We start from the raw sequence: 22,539 nt of genomic DNA on the forward strand, positions 1-22,539 counted from the left end.
CCCAATTTGAGATGTCTACACCACATGATTTTTCAGAGTACTTAGCATTATATAGCACTTTTTGTATTCAAGCACAACTCCCACTCACTTCAGCTGCAGCTGAGAGTGCTCAGCACTTCTGCAAACCAGACCCCATGGTCTCAAGCTGGATAACCAGCAAATGAGGAACACACAATTTGTGACCACCTGCAAAAAGTTTGATTTCATTGGATTTGCCCAGCATCAAACAGGAAGTCTGGTAGAGCCAAGGACAGAATCCAATCTTCCAGGGCAGCATTTGACTGAGTTAAGCATCCTTCTTCAATCCCCTGCCTTGTTCACCATACACCTTCAAACTTCTGTAACAAGTGAGGAGGGGGTTCAACAAACAGTCTCCTTTACTACACAACCCTGATTCATCCCCACAGCAGGTCCATCGGGTGCAGTGAATAAGGCAGAGTCCTGTGGAAAAGTCAATATGTGATCGTGTAATTAAAAACTATATTATATCATATAATGTATATGCACAAGGGGATTTCCTAACTTTTGAGTGCTCAACTTTGCAACCTTAATAATGTTCTTTTAACATACCTTTGTGCATGTAATTCAAATATACTATACCCTTTTGCCTTGCCCCTCAGGCCAAAGTATATGGCAGCCCCTTTCAATACTGTTTTTTTTACCATGGCATACCGTACTGTTCCAATTCCCTCATTTCTGCCAGGCCCTACATATAGCATTACAACTGATTTAAGCCTCGCTCATAAGAAACATTTTCCACATATACGTGTGTGAGCAAGCCAAGAAGCACTTCTACAGTATTGACAAAGCTTTGCACTACAGGAAAGCAAAAAAAGTACCTGTGGATTTGTCCATTTTTATGTAGGTAGTCCAGCCCCTCCAGCACCTCCTTTAGGGTTGTGGCTATACTAGGTTCATCCAGGACTCCATTCTTGTGTTCCCCTTTTGCCACTATGTGTTTAATGACATCCAAAACAGATCCTAGAGAGAAGACAAAAGTTAAACTTGTTCTTTAGCTTCAACTGGAAGGAATTATTCCATGTGATTAAATGCCATCTACACAGCCATCTTGTGGGTAAATCAAGGAAACCGGGAAAATAAGTGGAGGGGTTAGGGTTAGTAGCATCATAAAGTCAGTAGCACCCATTTTATATCCAAACAAAAGGGTACCTTCTCCATTCCAAAGGGGATGCACTGAAAGGACTTTTACTTGCACTTTCTTCATGGTTTTACTGAAAGTGTTTAAGCCCCCCATTTTTATCTGGTCAGTGGTGGGGAAGGTCTTACAGATCCTCAGTAGTACAAACATACACCTCTAGCTTGACTGAAATGTTTGTCAAGAAGTCCAATACCAGGTAAATGCCTTACAGATCAAAGGGCACCTAGTTTGTCAGCTATTTGTAAGAGTTAAAGTTCATTCTGACATTAAAATCACAAAAGACTAATTTGTCAGTTGAAACAGATACTGGAGCACAGATGTTGAGGAGGAGCTGTTTTGGCATTGATTCAACTTAAGAGTGGGGAGAGGAAATGGAGAATTGGGGAGGGAGGGAGTTGCCACTCTTCACAAACTAAAATTTGGTAGAATTTTATTTTCCAGTTTCTAAAGATACACTTGGTACACAGTTGCTAACATTGGTACTATTCCTAACACTTAATGGTGAACATCTCTAACAGATGGAGAAGATATGAATTTAAAACGTTGGTAACAAATTACTTCCTCACTATATGCAGAATTGGAGTACAGTTTAAATCCTTCCGGAGATGGATCAATACAGCTCCTCTTCCTGAAGGGGTGTGAATTACATCATCCTAGATGACAAACCATGCTTTACAAACCAAATCAGCTCTTTGAATTGCACCCAGGAATAAATCGGGAATCAGTTCAGAGACTGCCTCTTCTCATACAACATTGTGACCTGCTGATGTGTTTGTGCCAACATTCTCTGTATTTTCATCTGGGGACTGGAAGGCCATATATTTGGTATTTACTGCTCCCATTGGCCAGACAGCCTGACCTTCAAGGCACGGTGTATAGCCTCTCTCTATTCTCATGGGCTAAACTGTGTTTAGCAGCTCAGTTTGGGGGTTGAGTATCTCCAACCCAGTTTTGTATTGTTTAACCCTTGTATATGCAACTGTAGGAAGCTTTAGTGATACAGGTATAAAACAAGACAACGTCAGCAATGGTGATGGGTTTTGGAAAGAATTAGCTTCGGACCACAGGTTTTCTATTTTAAGTCCCTGAGTATATACTTAGTCAAAGAACATTTCAGTACCAGTTTAGTGAGTTGTAAGAGTTAGAGTTCATTCTGGCTACCTTGTAATTAAAATTACAAAAGAAAACAGAACATGTTTCGACTTGTTAAAGAACAGTGAAAAGCCCAGAAGGGTTTAAAATTGGCATGTATTAAAAACATTAAGACTTAGTCATATGAATTTTGATTACCAATGAATTTCAAGAACGTGCAGGTTAACGTTTCTAAGCAGATAGAAAGCAGAACCTGATGGGAAACACAGGTAAGAATTTTTTTTTAAAAAGTGTGCACACACACACACACACTTACACTTCTGCTGTTATAGACGCGAAGGAAATTCTGAGGGTTTTTTTTAAACTATAATTTAGGGGGAGGGGGTTTTTTTTTCCAGAAATTTTGCATTATTTTGTTATCCATTTTATCCACATGGGGAGGGGAGGTTGGGTCCTGCCCTCAGGCATGGGAGACCTTGGGGGCAGAGGGAAGAGTTGCAGAGCAAATACTCCCTGCATTCACCCTGCAGTGGTGACTGCTGTCCCACGGAGCTGCGCTCGGCTCTCCACTCCAGACATTGCAGCCTGGTGCACAGGGGCACTGTGCTGTTCAGGGTTGGCACAGCCACCCCTCCATCATGATGGAGGTGCATACAAGCCAAATTTGAGTGTATAATCAGCCGAATGTGAGCTCCCAGTGTGACACTGAGGCCAAAGGGTTAAATCAATCCTTGGATGCGTAAAGAGAATCTTGGGTAGGAGCAGAGAGATCATTTTACCTCTGTGACCTGGAATACTGTGTCCAGTTCTGGCACCCACAATTCAAGAAGCATGTTGATAAATCGGAGAGGGTTCAGAGAAGAGCCACAAGAATGGTTAAAGGATTAGAAAACATGTCTTACAGAGTTATTTTGGGGAAATTCTATGGCATGTTACACAGATGGTCAGATTGATTACAATGGTCCTTTGTGGCATTGGAATTTTTGACTCAAAGGAATAGAACAAGACTGAAAACAAGAGTTGTCAGGATCTGCGTCTGCACCTACTGCTTAAATGTTCTAGAGATCAGAACTCAACTATATTCAGTTTCCCCCCACATTCCTAGGACTGCAAAATGCATTTTATAATCAGTATCAGAAGTGTCTAAAGGTACGTCTGTTCTTAGCCAAAGGTCCGCTCTTACAGTAACAACCTGAGTTATAACACATCTACATTTTCTACAAGGAGAGCAACATTTATTGTGTGACAGTGAATGATTGAATGTGACTAATTTCTACTAAAGAAAATTCACAAAACACATACCAAAAAATCAGAGTATGTGCCTCTTCATTTTACCCCAGAATGGCTAGACTCTGAAGTTTTGTCTTTTAGATTCTGAGGTCTTCAGGACAAGGGACGTCTCTTTTGTACATTTTTGTATGACACTTAGCATAACGTGGCCTTGTTTGGGTTCTCTCAGTGCTACTGTGATGTACGTACTAGATTCTTAAGTTTGATTGGACAAAATGTTTGTATTTAGGAAATACCTGATGTGTGCGTATACCTTGATGATCTCTATTTTAGAAGATAGCTTTGTGAGCATATCAGGCACAAAACTTCCACACAGACTGCTTGGTCCTTCCCCCTTAAATACACTTCTATCTGCAGGACCGAATGCAATAAGAAGTCCAATCAAAATATGGTGTTCATGTTCTCATTTCATCCTCCTTCCACCGCCCACTCTGCCAGAAGACTTTGCAAAAAAGGTTTCCTTCTCCTGCAAGAAGTTCTGGAAAACACAGGGGCAGACCATACAGAGTATATACACACAGATTTTGATCATTAAAAAGGTTTAGGTAAGTTCAAGTTTATGTTTAACACAGAAAAACAGCAATTTTGTTTATAGAATAGCTACAGCCAACACAGATCCATGTAGTGTATAACTGGTACAAGGCTAGCTTGTCATTTTAAGTCTGCTAATGTATTTTTAGACTCCACTTTCAGGTGGGGATGTTTAGAACAATGGAGGAATTTGGAAGTGTTCTACAGAAACAACAAACAAAGGAGAAATACAAAGAGCTCTCTCAGCCAATATTTAATGTCGCAGACTGCAGATAAGTGACTAAAATGCCCAGGGCTTAAATTCAGCTGATTTCAACCCCTTTGTAGTTTTTATAGCATGTTTGGGGATGGAGAGTTTGGGACCCTGGGAAATATAAGAATTTAAGCCCTGAAAATGTCACCTTCCTACTGAACTAAGTGTCATCCGAGTCATCCCCACCTTGTCTCTCTCATCCCCACTTAGTTTACTCAAAGAAAAACATGCTTTTACTACTGTCACCATAGCAGTGTAAGAGCTATATTTATTCTACCTCATGCACCAACAAAATTGCTAGTCAAGCTCTGATTCCAGACCCTTGATTGCAACTACATATGACAACACTGGGTGATACAAAGAACTAAACTGAGCTGAGCTGCATTACCATAATAGATTCAGCCTGAAGTTAGAAATCTTACTCCTGACACGTTAGCTAAGCCAGTTTGATATGGAGTGACTAAGAAATAAAAGGATCATACGAAAGAAACTGACAAATCCAGAGCAAAGCCATTCCTGAGCAACTTGAGCCAACTACAGTATATTTATTAGTCCAAGACCACTATTGCTTTAGGATTTAGACAGACTTCTCACTGTCACAGATGAATACTTATAAGATTCTTGTACGTTCAGAGGCCTTTTTACCTTTACGTGAAAGATCCTCCGTCACCTATGGAGTACTATCTTCCTATATGGGCTACATATTTCTAAGTGTGAAATAAAATGGGCACATTCAATTATTTCATCAAAGTCAGTCCTATGGAAGATGGAGAACATGCTCTATAGGTTGGTCACAATATTTTTTTTATATAGCACTATAGTTTGACACAGCTTCTTGGCACAACAGCATGCTCCCAATCCCAAGGGGCTGACAATCTAGAGCAGCGGTTCTCAAACTGTGGGTCGGGACACCAAAGTGGGTCATGACCCCATTTTAATGGGGGTCACCAGGGTTGGCTTAGATTTGCTGGGGCCCAGGGTCAAAGCCTGAGCCCTACTGCCCGGGGCCAAAGCCAGAGTCAGAGGGCTTCAGCCCTGGGTTGCGGGGCTCAGGTTACAGGCCCCAGCCTGGGGCTGAAGCCCTTGGGCTTCAACTTGGGTCCCACTCAGGGCGGTGCGGCTTGGCCGGACTCAGGCTTCAGTCCCTCCTCCTGGGGTCATGTAGTAATTTTTGTTGTCAGAAGGGGGTCACGGTGCAATGAAGTTTGAAAACCCCTGTTCTAGGAGCACAAATGGGAACAGCACATTACACCAAGCCCCTTGTGATCATAGCTCTAAAGGTTCATAAAACTGGTGAGCTGTAAGATGCTCTTTGAAAGAGACAGAAGAAGTTTGGCAAATGTTGAAAGGAAGGCTATTCCAAGTGTTCAGGGCAACATGTAAAGCAGCACAAAGTCAGGAGTGGGCACCCAGCAATTGGAGTCTAAATTTAATTCACTGAAATGTTAAGCATGGGTAGAGAGGAAGCGCTGACGAAGAACCATCAATGGATCAGAGTCAAAGACTATAGCATTCCAATACAAAGAGAGGAGATATACTGTTAAAACAGCATTTTACTGGAAACTGTAATATGAAAAAATGCAACAAATGAGTGTTTCAGTGCATCAAATGCCTGCAAAATAGTATACAAAAAGCTGGTGCAACATACTATGCACTGCGATAAGATGTTCAGAATTACTGTTTATTCCCCTTGAATTCAAAACCTTCGCTATCATTTAGCACCAAACACAACCCATCAACAACTATATTATCTCTATTAAGTACACTCCCATGGTGCGAATTATACTGTAATTAAAAGTTAAGTGGTTTTCTGTTCAAACTTCCATGCTCCATAATTAGCTTTGAAAGATACAAATGCACCAGAGTTTGCAATACTTTCTAACAATAGGTGGTCTTGGAGAGGTCTGCTTTGTAGTACATAGATTTTTTTTCCCCACAGCAGATAATACGGCCTCCAGCCATTACAGGTCAAGTCCAGCACAAGCAAAGCAAATGATTTATTGGGATCCCAACATCCCAGGTTAGCTCTGGAACTGTTCAACTTAGAAGAGAGACAACTAAGGGGTGGAGGGGATATGACAGAAGTCTATAAAATCATGAATGGTGTGGAGAACGTGAATACAGAAGTATTATTTACTCCTTCCCATAACAAGGACCGGGATCTCCTGAAGAAGTTGATAGGCAGCAGATTTAAAAACAAACAAAAGGAAGCCGTTCTTCACAGAACGCACAGTCAACTTCTGGGTCTCCTTGTCAGGAGACGTTGTGAAGGCCAAAAGTACAGTAACTCCCCACTCAACGTCCTCTCGCTTAACATTGTTTTGATGTTACGTCCCTGCTCCATTACAGAACATGCTCGTTTAAAGTTGTGCAATGCTCCCCTGTAACGTCGTTTGGCCGCCTGCTTTGCCCACGGCTGGCAGCCCTCCATCAGTTCCCCTACGCCGCCCCCCACCACCCCCATGGCCTCCTGCCTGCCAGCGGACCACCGCCATCCCCCTGCTCCCCCCACCTCCTGCCTGTGGCAACCAGCTGTCTTGCAGCATTCAGGAGGATGGGGGGAGGAGCAGAGACACAGGGAGAAGCGAGGACATGGCATGCAGCCTCCTGACTGCCGCAAACTAGCTGACTGCAGTGGGCAGGAGCTGCGCGCCGCGTCCTCACTCCTCCCCCAAGCCTCCTGAACGCCACAAACCAGCTGATGGCCACAGACAGGAGGCTGGCGGGAGAGGGGAGGAGCAAGGACATGAGGTGTATAGTAAAGGGGGAGGAGATGGGGGGGAAGAAGAGGTGGGTTATGGGTGGGGGCTTGGGAAGGGATAGAGGTTAAGTGGGGAGTTACTATATTAAATTGTTTCTTTAAAATTGTTTAAAACTTATACCAGTATTAAATTGCTTGTTTAAAATGTATATAATGCCTTTTATCTGGCCAAAAAAAAAGTTTCTGTAGAACCTAACCCCCCCATTTACATTAATTCTTATCTAGTCACACTTAGCAGTAGCGAACAATTTAAAGAGCATCATTATCAGCTCTAAGAATTACATCTACTTGAACTTATCAGCCTCTGACTACCTCGGAGAAATAAACCTCAGAAACATAGATAGATGCTTGGCATTACAGAGTTGAGACAGAATCAGATAAAATAGGGAGATCAACACACTAGAGATACACCAAACAGTGTCCAGAGAAGAGAAAAGGAACAAGCGACACAGAGAACAGAAGAAAACATTTGAATAAGTTCCAAGTTCGTGGATCTGACAATTTAGTCTTGTCACCAGAGACAAGATGTCACTGCAAATGGAAATCTCTTCCTTGAAATTGGCCCTTTTTCTCCAGACTGTGGACCATCTGCATAGAGGTGTAGGTACACAAAAAGCAAGATTAAGACTAGCAGAAGGAAAAAGGGAATAGGTGATGAAAAAGATGACAGATGGTACAGTGTATTCTATTAGGGCTTTTTGTAATTTCCCTCGTCTTTTTAACTTGATCTTTTATATTTAACATATTTGAACTGGACCTATCAAAATGCAAACATGCCTCACACAGAGCAAACATATGGATCTTATCAGATACCCTCTTCCTTTCCCCACCCCATGCCCAAATGTCAACTGTTGTAACTCATTAGTTACTTAACTGGACCCATTTGTTGCATCACTCCACCACATTTGATTATAAATCCTTGGTGATGGAGACTGTTTTCTGTGAAGTACTCTCCGGGACACTATTCATGATTACAGAATAATTCAAATTAAACAAAGATTTCTTAAGGTTTGTTTGTCCATTGATCTTAATTGCTGGTCATTTGGAAGCCTTGCAAGTTGTTAGATCAGTGATTTTTCCAAATAGATTAAATTCCTGAAACGTGACAGAAGCTCAGAGTGCATGACCAGCTCACAGAGTTTCAATACCTCAAAGACTTGCACAATTTAAAAATACATTGGGAAGCTTCTCATGCTGTAGGCTGGAATGGTAAGAATTGCTCTCTACAGTAGAGCTGTCACAGACAGCTGTTTGATGAGCAAGTGTCTTCTGTCACAGGTTCAAATGACGGTTCTTAACTGTGAGCACATTAAAGGAGCTAGCAGATTTGCAAATCAGAGAAGATCTAAGAACAAGGATTACGGCTCCTCGTCTTAACGAACGAGCAAGCCACACAATTTACAGAGCAGAACCGCCAGCAGTTAACTTAGAAAAGGCATAGTTAAAAGTCATGACATGGATGTGTTAGACGGGCCAAATGCAAATCTGCCCCATTTTAGAAATATTGGACACTGCTGATTGCTTTGGAGCAATGTTGCTGCATAAAGGCCAGAATTTCAAGTCTGAATGATTAAAGTAGGTACCTAAGAAAAAGTGGCTTATTACAGGTACAGAGCACCTGCAGCTTCCACTGAACTCAATACCAGCAGCAGATACTCAGCAACTCTGAGAGGAAGGCCACTTGTTTAAGTGACTACATTTCAAAACTGGGTGCCAAAAGTGTTGGCCTAATTGCCCGGAAGAGATTAAACCCTACCAGTGTAGTCAGTTGCCTGTGTATTATCAAAAGAGAATGCTAAAACATAAATAGGTTTTAGACTGTTCCCCTTTAGGATTATTTCTACAGCAGTTGCATTACCGCTCCTTTAAGATTTCAGCAGTACTGGTGCCCCAAGATTAAGAGATTAATCTGTACGGATGTAAATCAGAAAAGAAGTCCCAGTCCTTGCATTCATACTTTGTCTTATTTGTGGGACAAAGTAATGAGGAGCCTGAAGCAGGCTAAAGTTAAGTCAATTTCAACCTGAAAAACAGGTCAGTGGAGATTGATGCTGTTGAAAAAGGAAGCAACAAGAGTGTGTGTTATGTAGAGTCAGTCATCTACTGTTCCAACTAAAAAGCCCATGCTAGGGGCTGTGGGAAAAAGGGAAGAAACTCCTCTGGGAAAGCAACTCTGGGAACTGAGCCTTGCTTTTTAATATGAGTACAGAAATAATACTTCAGAAGACCTCTCACCCAGGAAGCTTTACATTAATCAATTTTCAAAAACAAGCATAAGATAGCTTCAATTACTACGATTTTTATAGTTTGTTATATTTTCCTATTTTTGGTGTGTTTACGTGAATCTTCACATAGCAAAGAGGGATGGGAAGGACAGAAAAATGACTACACTAGGGGAACAGTGACTATATAAAGTGCTCTCAAATGCACAAAATGAAACAAATAATTTTCTCCTCCAATCTTTCAGTTACAGTACTGTGAGTTGCTACTTGTAACAGTAGCAAACAAGTGTTCATACAGAGGCACCATTTTAAATGTGATTGTATTCCTTTAACTTTGGGAAAATAAAAAGGGAATATTTGCAGTGATTTCAGCATCTTTAGCTGCAGATTTGGGGGGGATGCGGGGCGGGGGAGAGAGAAGAGATGGTACAACGGGGAAAGGGCACATTTAATGCCAACCACTTCCCATACTTTTTCCATATGGTTTAGGGTAGATGAAAATAGTACCACTCACCTCCACTAAGTAACTTCATCACTAGCCAGAGCTCGTCTTTCACCACAAATGATGTGTAGTAAGATACAATGTTAGGATGATGGCATTGACTCATGGCTTGAATTTCTTTCTGCAGAGAGGAAAAAAAAAGTTATTTTTAAATGCCTGTTAAATAATCACCATCTACTACTAGTTTATATCAAGACAGGGTGTTCATGAGGCGAAAATAACTCTTGGGAGACAACAGTGAAGATCCAGAAATGTAACAGTTATGTTTGATCTGCTCAGATCAAACTTTGAAATTTTTTCTGAATACAGGATTAAGCTATCTAGTCCTGGCTAGTAGAGAACAAGGTGGAGGACCTCCAGTTACAAGGGTCAAGGGCAACACCCTGGCAAGAACCCAAGCCCCTACTACCGAACTTAGCTAAGATGAAAGGGGAGGTGGCTTCTGGGACTTCTACCAGGTTGTTCCCCCTAGAATTTGCATAGCGGCTCCATCTATCAACCTCTGGTTAATAGGCGTTTCTTCCTTATACACACTATAAAACTTTCAATGCTACTATTGCATTTTGAATCAGTAGAGAATATGGTAGAGCACTTAAAAAAAATTATGAGAAGGAGGAATTCTTCAGAGGATATTACTTCCAGAAGTCAGGGCTGGGCTGCACAGTAAAAAAAACAAAAAAAACAAACGTTTGTCACATGCTTGTGTGAATGTTGAGGAAGAAAAAAGTCACATGCACAACATATGCAATCAAAAAAACTATCAGCTATTTGATTTGTAACATAGGGGGACTAACAAATGTTCCGTTCCTCACACCAGGTGGTGAGGCCATGAATAATTAATGCATGCAACAGCCCTTTCCTTTCAATGCAATTGACCTGTGCAATATTAGAGGTGAGAAAAAACTACTAACAAAAGCAGAGCTTCTTCCCCCAACCTCAACAACCCTCATCTTCTATTCTAATCTCTCATTGGCTATGTAAGGGCTTCTCTTGTGTCCACAGAGGATATCAATATCCTTGGAGGCTTGGCGCACACAACTGTTTTAACTGATCATTGTAAATCACAATGGGCATTGTGGTTAAAAATGCTTCCTCTCATAACTGAAACCAATACAATGTGTACAATAGCTCTGTTAGAGCAATAGAAATGCAGCACAATTGCTGAAGAGCTGTATTTAACAGCCAGGAACCTTGTTTTATAAGCACACTGGATGGGGAGAGGGAGAAATGTGAAAGACTATCCAAAATCCATGTGTATTTATTGCATCCTCGGTTTACAATAATTTTCCAATATCCTCCAGAAATAAATAAGGTTTAAAGAGTGATTTTAAGTGAAGCGACTTCGGAGTACATTGCTAGACAAGGACAGCAGAAGTGAAAGCTGCTACCACCAATGCCCATGCCTTGTGACCCGAGTCACAGAGCAGAGTAATAAGGAGAAAGGCCCTATTTAACCTGTGATATTGCATACTCCACAATGTTAGGCTTCCACCGCAATTTTGACAGTGGGAGCCCCCACTCTCAGCCCCAGGCGGCTGAGAGTGGAAAATCACGGAAAAGTAACAATGGACTTTATTACCACAAATAATAAAGTCCATTATGACTTATCCACAATTTTCCATGGCTTGTCTGCAACTCAGCCAATCTTTTGACAATCATCCTGCAATTCAAGTAAGGCCTTAGTCATGAGTGAATTACACTTGCCATTTGTCATGTTCCTTTTCACTCCTTCCTTCACCTTGGGGAAACCTATGCAGCCACCTGATATCAAGTATCAAGAGGCAGAAACTAGGAGAGCTGCAGAAATTAGTTTCGCACAGTCCTTCTCCTAGAAGCAGGTTCCCATTGCCCTATATTCAGTCTTTGTGGCTATTTTAACTTCAGGTAGAACCTTAAGCTGCATCTTGCCAAAGGTTTCTCAAACTTCAGGTAAAGATAGGACCAGGTACATTTATCTGAACACCCTGAACTAGTTGAAGCTATCTTGAACAGAGACTTATTTCTGATTTATAATTTGGGAAACAATATTTAAAAGTGTTGCCTGTTTAGGTATTGAGGATGAAACACTGACAAAAACATGTTTGAAGACATGCAAGAGTCTTGAAAAAGGCACATTTCCCATGAATTGGGTATTAAAATATCCACATTGCCAGACTCCAAAAGCTTGTATCCAGAGATCAGCTCTAACTGCTCTGATGCCTTCTCATTAAGTGCCATGATGAATACCTTAACCACATCTCTCTACAGTAAATTGAGCATTTGGAAGCTTCTGAAACTCCAATAAAACTACTACAAACTATAATTTAGAATCATAATAGATACTGAATAGACACCTTATGTAAAAAAAGTCAAACGCATCAATGGAAGACCTGGAATAGCATTTTGTTTATTTTGAAAGTGGTCGACTCACCCACTGATGTCTGATTCAGATTTGAGTTAACTGGAGTGGAGATGTGGGAGGCTGGCAGACCAAACACCTGACCCACCAACTGAATTTGACTGCAGGCATATGTAAATATGTTAAACGCACTTTCCTCTGGAAGAATTTTGTCTGGAAGAATTTTACTCCTTAAAACACTGAGCACAGGATCCTGGTAAATTTAGTTTTCCTTCCTACACATTAACTCAATGGACACAGTATGGGGGAAAGCACTGTGCTTACACACAAATACCTCTGCTTTCAGAGAAAACCAGGATGCTGTTTACTTACTGAAAAGTCAAAACCAATGCGAAACAAATATATTCCAATGTTGCAAACCTTATTTGGGTGGCTCAGTCAAGCCACCAGAAGATCTGCGATAAGCAAAAGTAGGTTCAGATGCAGCCTACGCCACTGCCCTGAGTATTGAGGGGAAGAGTTCTCCTCCTTTGGTTGAAATAAAGTCATGTGTTAACTTTTAGAAAACCTCCTTGGTTTTGCTCCATAAAGCATTTATACATAACTGCCTCAGAAGTCACAAAAAGCCATAGCCCTTCAACTTTTCTATTTATTAATTCTAACGTTTAAGTTGAGGCTATGAATTGATAACATGAATGCACATTTTTTAAAAGAAATCTTAAATCCTTCTTCCCTGTATCCCAATCAAACTGGATAAAAGCAGGATATGAAAAAAGGAAGGACAGATATAGAAGCCAGGAACTGTTTTAATCAGAGTTATCAAAAATTAGCCCGTGAAACTCATTACAAGATATTAGAGCAAAAAGCTTGGAAGGATTTAAAAAGCATTAGATATTTATATAGAAAACAAGAAAATCCACACCTACATTAGTAAGGATTAAACAAACAATTTGGAAAGAATATAAGTCTTCATGCTTCAGGGGTTAAGTCAATCTAAAGGGATGGGAAGAAACTGCTCCTATGGGCAAGTCATTGCACATATGCCCACTTTGGCATGTTTTGCACCTTCCTCTGAAGATGCTAGTACTGGCCACTCTCGAAGACTGGATACTAGACTAGGTGGACCACTGGGCTGATCCGGTGTGGCAATTCACATGTTCCTATATGTTACTCTGCTATAAACTCACAGCATGGTCTTGAGAAAAATCACTCAACATCTGCTTCCACTCTCCTCAGCTGCAAACTCAGGACCACACTTGTGTTGTCAGGATTGATGTTTGTAAAGTCCACTGAAGATATAAAGGAGTAAACGCAAGAATACTAAGAGGGTCTTCCAGCAGGTCAATCTCAACCTCAATGCGCCCGCTGCCACCTCCTATGTCAACTACATTGTCACATCCTTCCTTTTGACTACCAGTATTGTTCACCACACTGACAGAAATTTATATAGATTTACATGTACACTCTGAATCAACTTAAATTACACAAGTTAATGCCTTGTAAATAATTATTATGGGAATTTTCTTTAAGATGCCATTTTGACTGGATCAACAGAACAGGGGCAAGTGGATTGCAGTTTTCTTTTAGAAGCCAGGCTTCCACAGTCCCTCAGGAATTGATGTCCAAACTAAACTATAACATGTTCTGACATCAATCAGTAGAGAAATTAAGACTGCTCAGCTTCAGTTCTGATGCTCATGTACTGAGGAATGATATGGCGAGGACTGCAGTAGCCTTAAGGCTTCCATTTTCTGCTAGTTAAGGTCCCACCACATGAGATATTTAAATCAGTCACATACCAACTGTGGTTATTTGGTATGTCAAGTTATAGATTTACATTTCAGAATCTGAAATGCTTTGAGGGTTTTGTAACTTCCCTCCAATCACCCAATTTAAGGGATATTTCCAGTTTCTAGAAACTATCAGAAAATAAGAGTCCCAGTAAGGAAATGGACAATGATGACACATCTGTGCTGACCCTACTGGATCAGTCTGCTGCTTTGATTCTAGCCACCATCTGGTATTGTTAACCCACCTGTGGGACATAGGAATTGGCCTACCAGACCAGATGTTTATCTAGTCCAGTATCCTGCCTGACAGTAGCCAATGTCAGAGCCTTCAAAAGACGGCATAAGAAACCCAATAATGGGCAATTATAGGACAGTCTGCCCATAGGGGAAATTTTCTGACTAAGCCCAGGCAGTTAGAGCAATTGGTTATGCCTTAAGGGATTATAATTTCTCATGCCTTAACCTTGGATATTCTTATCCATGTGTCTGATTTTTTTAAAAAAATCTTTCACAGCTCTTGATCTCAGTATTTTGTGGCAGAAAATGCCACAGGTTAATTTTGTGCAGTGTAAAGATATTTTATCAGGTTTAAACTTCTTCAAAATCACTGCAATTGACTATCTGATTGCTTTAGTATTACAAGAAGAGGTAAACGGGCAACCCAGTTTACATTTTTCTTTGCTATTGATTATTTCTAGTCTGTCATGTCCAGTCTACTCCAACACCTTGCTGAACGAGACAGACCCAGCCATTTCAGTCTCTTCACATGGAAGTCATTCCATGTCTCTAATCATTTGTCACCTATTTCTAAACCTATTCTATTTTTCTGATCTGCAACCTAGAAATCCACAGAATCACTCTCTGAAAGTCATGACAGGCAGCTGCTGCTTCCACCCGGTAGGAACCCTATTTGGAATTCCACAAGCTTAATGATTTCCCCTCAGTTGTTCAACATTTAGACTAACTATTAGAGGGCATTAAGCAGACAATCCATTTCACCCAGCTATCCCAATATCGGTTGGGGGGGGGGGGGGTGAGGAACACGACCAAACAACTGGATGAAAGTTAACTGGCTTACATTTAACCTAAGGAAGATGGAGATGCTGGTGAGTATAGAGGAATAATTAAGGCCTTCTTGACTGTTAGCTCTTCCGAACAAGAATGTGCCTTTTTACTGTTTGTACAAGGTCTGAGATATGGAGGACACTAGTAGAAACAGTTAGAATCCATGACCATTCCCTCAGGATAGCCATCACTGTGATAGACAAGGAGATGCCTGCTCCAGGAGCCACGCAACTCAGCTCTGCACTTGGAAACCAGGTTGTATCATTGGCCAGAAATGCCTATTCCACCTCAAAATGGCAACACTGCACCCATTCCTGGAGGGCAAAGGTCTTGTTACTGTTAATCGCTCTGCACCACACCATGAATGCTATGATCAACAGGGACAATGAAGCTGGAGGATACAAGGTGCAGCACAGGAGGTGGAGGAAAGACATTCACAGTGAACAATGTCCAGCTTGAAATTCTCTGCAGCAGGAAACAGTAACCTTTAATAAAACTGTCAAAAGCACCTAAGTCACTTAACAGCCAAAGCCCCATTCACCTTCAGTTATGCCTAGACTCCTAGGTCACTTTTGAAAATAAGACATAGGTGTTTTTGAAAACTGTAACCCAATTTTTCTTTGCAAATACAATGGTGGACAAGACACTGCTTGACCTTTCCCCTACACACATTTCTTCCACAAGTACTGTGGCAAAAGGTGATTTGAAAAACCATGAAGAATTACTCTGAAATCCTCTGGCAATATATGCTCTAAGTGCAAAGCCTCCAACCCTGCTGGGGAAAGTGAGACACAGAGGTGGCCGTGATTTCTCCACAACCATGCAGAACAGCAGAAGAACAGGAAACAGGCCCCAGGTGCCCTGGTTTCATTCCCGGATTTCGCCACAGACTTCTAGTAATGGCTTTGCTCCCGTGTATTTTCTTTGTGGCAGTTATCACCTTCTGCTAAATAGCCATGGTGTCCTTCTGTAACTTGGTGCATATTTCCATACTAATCCCTAGCATGGTACAATTGGTATTCTAAAATTAACACAGCTACAATGTATGATTTACAATCTATTGCCTTCATCTAGAAGCACACATCTGTTAATTATAAAACACATGACTGTTACAAACAGCTTCCAAAACACCACATGGTGAGGGTTACACCAGGACACCAACATGTCTCAAATGTATTTTGAGACATGAGAATCAAGGTCAAGTACCTTCAACTAGCCAAGTAATACCACTTGTCTTGCTTAGCCACCTTTCTCCTGAAAGGATCCGCCAAGAGTAAGGATCTCTCCCAGCCTCCCTTCCACTTAACCCATTTTCAAAACCCTGTGTCACACCCAACAGCTGCTACAGCCTAAATCAGTGGTTCTCAAACTTTTGTATTGCTGACCCCTTTTAAACCCCTCTGAGTGTGACCCCCCCCTTATAAATGAAAAACACTTTTAAAAATATTTAGCACTATTATAAATGCTGGAGGCGAAGTGGAGGCTGACAGCTCGCAATCCCCCATGTAATAACCTCGCAACCCCATGAAAGGTCACGACCCACAGTTTGAGAATCCCTGGCCTAAATAAAGCTCCTTCCAGAGTTCATGGTCTTCAGCTTGATTCAGCTGACAGTGCTAGAGAGCGCAACATAAGATTTCTCCCTACCCCTCTCCCCCACAATCCCAGGACTCCGCATGTTAGTTCTACAGAAGTCCCCGCCCCCTACTAGCAAGAGTTTGAAACAAATCTCATTATTAACAGGGGAAACATTTCACCACCCAAAATGAGGGTATAGCCCAGAAGTGGGCAAACTATGGCCTGCGGGCCACATCCAGCCCACGGGACTGTCCTGCCCAGCCCCTGAGCTCCTAGCTGGGGAGGCTAGCCCCCAGACCCTCCCCCGCTGTCCCCCCTTCCCCTGCAGCCTCAGCGCTTTGGCCCGCCACTCCTGCTGGGCAGGGTGGCGGCGTGGCTGGCACCGGCAGGGCTGTGAGCTCCTGCTGTTCTGAGCAGCATGATATGGGGCCCGAGAGGGGGAGAGGGGTTGGATAAGGCGCAGGGGGTACTGGGGGCAGTCAGAGCACAGGGAGTGGTTGGATGGGGCGGAGGTTCTGGGGGGATGGCAGTCAAGGAGCAGGGTGCACTGGATAGGTGTGAGAGAGTCCCGGGGAGGGCTGTCAGGGGGGAAGTCAGGGGACAGGGAGCGGTTGGGTCAGGGATTCTGAGGGGGGCAGTCAGGGGGTGGGAGGGGTCAGGAGTCAGGCTGTTTGGGGAGGCACAGCCTTCCCTATCCAGCCCTCCATACAGTTTTGCAACACCGATGTGGCCCTCAGGACAAAAAGTTTGCCTACCCCGGTATAGCCCCTCAGATCTATGCAATTTTAGCCCCTTGACCAAACAAAGTGGGGATAAATATTTCCTACCTCACCCCAAAACAATAATCCCCCCAAAACGTCCACTGGTCTGAAGTGCTGTAGGGAATTAGAGTTGACTGAGCCCCGTATGTCATTTTCTGTCCCAGCTCTTGATGAGTGGGCAGCGTTTTATTACACAAAAGCAAGGATTTTGCTGCCAGGGGACAGAATGGAATGTTTGTTGTCGTAAGCTGACTATTATGCTTGGAGTCCCTGATCAGCACAACAGAGGGATAATGGATCTAGTAAAGCACACTAGTTTATGTTTCTAATGGCATGATATAGGGGTGTACCATACACCAGCGACAATTTCTGGCATTTCTTTTTTAAAATATTTATTCTTGGATTCCATTTTGGCCTTCATCAAAACAAGGTTTTAAAAAAAACCATAAATATAAAGATGAATATTGCAGAACTAGACAGGTTTCATAAAAGCTATTAGAATGATGGCAAAATGCACACAGAGAAATTTAAAAAAAGACTAGGATTCTCTACCTTTGAAAACTGAGGAATAAGGGAACTTGATAAAACTACACAAAATACAAAAATGTTTGGTTCATCCACTGGGCAGGGGCAATGCCATCCTTTGTGCAGCGCATGGAATAAGGGAGCCCCTGAACTTGATTGAGGCCTCCAGTGCTAATGCAACAGAAATAATTGTTGATTTATATCACAGTCATGCTCAATGGCCCAAACCAAGACAGGGGACCCATCATGCTGAGTTGCTGTACAAACTTGAAAAAATAGTCCAAGTCCCAAAGAGCTTAGAGTTTAACAATAGAACAGATGAAGGGTGAAGACAGGTATAACACAACAAATAAGCGAGCATGGCTAAAATAAAGTCAGGCTTATATTTTCACCCAACTAGAGACACTTTAAAGGGTCATGGTTTTCAGAGGATACTGAGCACCACCTTCTGAACAAATCATGTGTCTCCAGTGGGGTGGCAAAAAACGCTAATCAGTTCTGACCATTCAGGCCTCGCTGCGTTAAACAGAAACGGACCATCCTCACACATGCTATTTCATTGCCATGACTGAGCAACAGAGAACTCGACCATATTTTATTCTGATATTAACATAAGAGATTTATTGTTCTCAGTTGGGAAATCAATATTTCTTTTGTTATCTCATGCCCCTTTTGTTCTTGGCCAAATTACTGACACAACCACATTTGAGCAGCAGACACTTCAAGTGCATGGCTGTTTTCATTGGCAGTATCAAAATTAATGTCCATCGGACCCCCTTTAATACATATTTTATTGATTATAATGATCAATTCACTTGGCTTTAGCACTAAAGAAAGTACATCTTCACACAATGCACAGTCAACCTGTGGAACTCATTGCCAGGGGATGTTGTGAAGGCCAAAAGTATAACAGGGTCCAACAGAGAATTACATAAGTTCATGGAGGACAGGTCCATCAATGGCTATTAGCCAAAATGGTCAGGGATGCAACCCCATGCTCTGAGTGTCCATAAGCCTTCAATTGCCAGAAGCAAGGACTGGATCACAGGGGATGTATCACTCAAAATTTCCCTGTTCTGTTCATTCCCTCTGAAGCATGTGGCACGGGCCACTGTTGACAGACAGGATACTGGGCAAGATGGACCATAGGTCCGACCCAGTATGGCTGTTCTTATATTCTGATGTAACCTGTAAGAGTCTACTTTTCAGTTTACAGGTGCAGAAAGACACCCTTTGATTCCTGTCTTTAACCCAAGTATCTGCCCAAGAGATTATTCCTGTATGTTTTATTTTTAAAATGATCATGGTTTAGAGTCATCCTAAAGCATGACTTGACATTTCTTCTTCACAGCAGCCTGTAATCAAGCCTGCAGAAGGGGCCAGCACTAAATCATGTCACATAATTGGGACTTCATGAGAGAAGAAAGCAGCGATTCATTGCAGTCCTATTCATTATGAGATAAAATGGAGGTATTTTGAAGAATGGGTCAGCTGGAGATTAAGATATGTAATTAGTGGACATTTTTATCTAAAATTACATGCCAAGTCTCTACTGCAGAGCTTTCTGAATATAAGCCTTTTAGCTGAAATTGGCAATTGCTCAAATACTGATCTCAGTTTTAGTTTGTGGTAAAGCAGTTAGGAATATAGTGAGGACCGGGGACCACAAACTACACAGAAGGCATTAAAATTGTGACAGGATATGTTGCCAAGAGGAAAGATCATGATTGTGGGAGGGAAGAGAGATCCGGATCCCCCTAGACTAGCTAGAGCCATAATGGTGTTTAGACTCACTTGGTCAGAGACAGGGCTTAAAGCTCCTACAGATACGTTAAAAACAACTGCACTTGTATAGCACATTTTCTCCTCTCTACAAGTACAGATTTACAACACTTGAGAGTCTGACAAGTATTGTAACCACTTAATAGATGACAACCGGAGCTCAGAATTTGAAGTGTTTTGCCCAAATTTGTACAGTAAGAGCTAGAAACAGAACCCACGAGTTCTTGGCTCCCAATCCTGTGTTCTAACCACCAGCCACCAAACCACATTGCCTGTTAGTTCTCTTCATGATGATGCTTCTCTGTTGTCTGATGATTAATAAGGCTACCATTACTGGCTGTCAGGACCCAAAGGGAGGGAAATTCTGGCCAGTATTTAAGTTATAATTAACCCCCACAAAAAGGAGAATAGCTGTTACAGAAGGGAATGTGCCTGGCTAGAAAGCAAGCCCACCACCATGCACACTACAGCAAAGAGGGAATAACCATGAATTATAACAGCAGCCTGACAGAATCAGCAGTTAAAATATTAAAGGGATTTTGGTAAGCCAGCATGTAATGGGAGTAATGTAATGCAATGCTACTGCTACATCTGTCCTGAACAGAGTTGGTGTTATTTACAGGGCTACTAGCTGCCACAAAAGCTGCTACTAGTCGAGAATGAGAAGGCCTGGGGGGAAGTGGAGGAATGTATTCACATACAAGTAATGAATCCCACAGTATTTCCTACAAGAGTAATTATGTCCCTCTCATTTTGGTTCAGATTGTAGAGCCCTCAAAAAACACTGGCTGAGTCCTTACTCATGTGCATTTAGTCCCATCCAAATGAATGGGACTACATGAGTAAATGCTCCGTGTGAATAACGCCTCCATAATTTGACCCGCTGGGTCTTTGGTCACACATTGTGTCCTACACTTGGGATCTTATGGGGGGGGGGGGGGCGCGTCTTTAAACCATGCAACCACAAAGGGGGAGGGAAGGCTCATCATCCTCAAGATCATAACTTTCCAAGAAGGGTTGTTTAAAGGCATCTCAGAACTGAGCAGAAGATTATGCTAACTAGAGTAGTTTTCCCAAACAAAAATTTATATAATTGTGTACCAGGAGTTCATCCATGCTGGTCTGACATTTCTCGAGATTGATCCGTTTAATTGCCACCTTCTCTTTTTTCGGGATACAATAGGCTGCTTGCACCACAGCTGTTGCTCCACTCCCTGGAAGGAAAGAGAAAGAGAAATAATTAACACCAGCTCTTGTAGGACTGTTGCAGGAAGGTAGAGAATTTGGAGAAACCAATATTACAAATCCTGGTGACTGCTAATTGCAAAACCAGGTGAAGGCTTGAGGAATCCAATCCCCTTAAAAAGGGAAAGTTCTACCATACTAAGTTCTGCATAGCTCAGCAAGCCAAATAGAATGCATCTATTGAAGCACAAGGTTAGCAGAACAGAAACAATGCAGATCTTTATGAGAGATCATCAGAACTGGGCAAGCTAAATCTTGCTCTTACTCAATCAGACAGCCCCACTGAAGTCAACAGGACTATTTGGGTGAATGAGAAGAGCAGGATTTGACCCTTGTGGATTGACTGGAGGGAAGGGGAGGAGTAACATGACTAAAATAAGTTATTAACCTGATGCATCTATTCTAATTTTTCAAAAACAAACTGTACCATCTGTTTTGCTACCAACACAGGTTATAACTAAAAAACATTGGAAAGAGTCTAAATAGCTTTTCACATTTCCCTCAGTTTGGAGATGAAGATGCATTAATTGGCTTCATTTGGATCCATTCTTCAGGTGTTCAACTCCAGGTCTCTCATACTAGCACAATACCGCAGCGTCCAACTCATTTTCCTTCTATCCTTAAAACTAGGATCAGCTTTCCCCTTTTCCAGCTTTCAGCCATTTTCCCTCTCCACCCAGGTCCCAAAAGAGATGGGGATCCTGGGTTGAGAAGGCAGGGATAGCTCTCTGTATCTTTCTCCCATAACTGTTGCTCTGTGCAGCGAAACAGCAGGAAGTCAGGAAGAAAGCAGAGAAAGTCAGCAGCTGCGGACTGCCCAGCGGTGGGAGAGAACTGTCTACCAGCAGAGGAAGGCCAAGAAGTTACGAACGGCCTTCAGTCATCTCAACTCTGCCCCTGGGAGAAATCCATTGGTAAAAAAGGACACTTGGCATCTGCAGTTTAAAAGAAGCTTCCAAAAGGTCTCAGCTATGCCATTTATTATTTATACACACCTCCTTTCCCAAGCTAAGTCATCCTAGTGTTTGCAAGCTCTCTTCCCACAAAGCTGCATTCCGAGGCCCTCAGATGCACACGCCCCCGATCACTTTTTGTTGCCCATTTCTGAATCATTGCTATTCCTACCATGTCTAAGAAAAGGCAACAATGCAGCATTGGAGGAGAAGATACAAACTCAAGCTAATGACTCTGTTCTAAACACTATCTAGCAACATTGTCATTCACAAAGATAATGCACATAGCTCCCAAACCTTTACGAAATTTTATCAGGCTGGCAGATAGGGAGGAAGAGGCACTGGTGTTAATTTTTCCTGTTTGCTTGGCTCCTTCATTGCAGACAGAAGAGCTAGAAGTTTCTATTTTTAATATCACAAAATCCACCCCATCATTCTGTGACACCGTTCAAGCACAGTTGGCTTGGTCACCCTCCATTTTTACTTATTTTAATTAATAAGGTTAGAAAGAGAACGGGGGAGAGCTTGACAGTCCAATTTTTAAACAAAGGCTGTTGAAGCTGTACACAAATGGCTAACATCAATATTTTCCTTACAGCAAGTCTTATAAACGAGAAACAAATCTTTAAATAAAAGCATTGGTGGAGAACGAAGAGGTCAGAACACAACCCTGAGGATTTAGAGGGACAGCT

At 42.0% G+C, this 22,539-nt stretch overlaps 1 protein-coding gene across 3 annotated transcripts in view; it reads right to left on the reverse strand.

The window, feature by feature from the left end:
• The window catches only part of OXSR1 (oxidative stress responsive kinase 1), a 117,640-nt gene that overhangs the window by 58,786 nt on the left and 36,315 nt on the right, over positions 1-22,539 (reverse strand). For all 3 annotated transcript variants that reach the window (XM_073334693.2, XM_073334695.2, XM_073334696.2), the window contains 3 exons: positions 20,751-20,863; positions 9,823-9,931; positions 840-981 (listed from right to left, as the gene is read on the reverse strand). In XM_073334693.2, the coding sequence (XP_073190794.1) occupies positions 840-981; positions 9,823-9,931; positions 20,751-20,863 (364 nt within the window). The remainder of the gene's footprint in view (positions 1-839; positions 982-9,822; positions 9,932-20,750; positions 20,864-22,539) is intronic.

This window comes from Lepidochelys kempii, chromosome 2 (assembly GCF_965140285.1).
Source record: "Lepidochelys kempii isolate rLepKem1 chromosome 2, rLepKem1.hap1, whole genome shotgun sequence".
Lineage (NCBI taxonomy): Eukaryota > Metazoa > Chordata > Testudines > Cheloniidae > Lepidochelys > Lepidochelys kempii.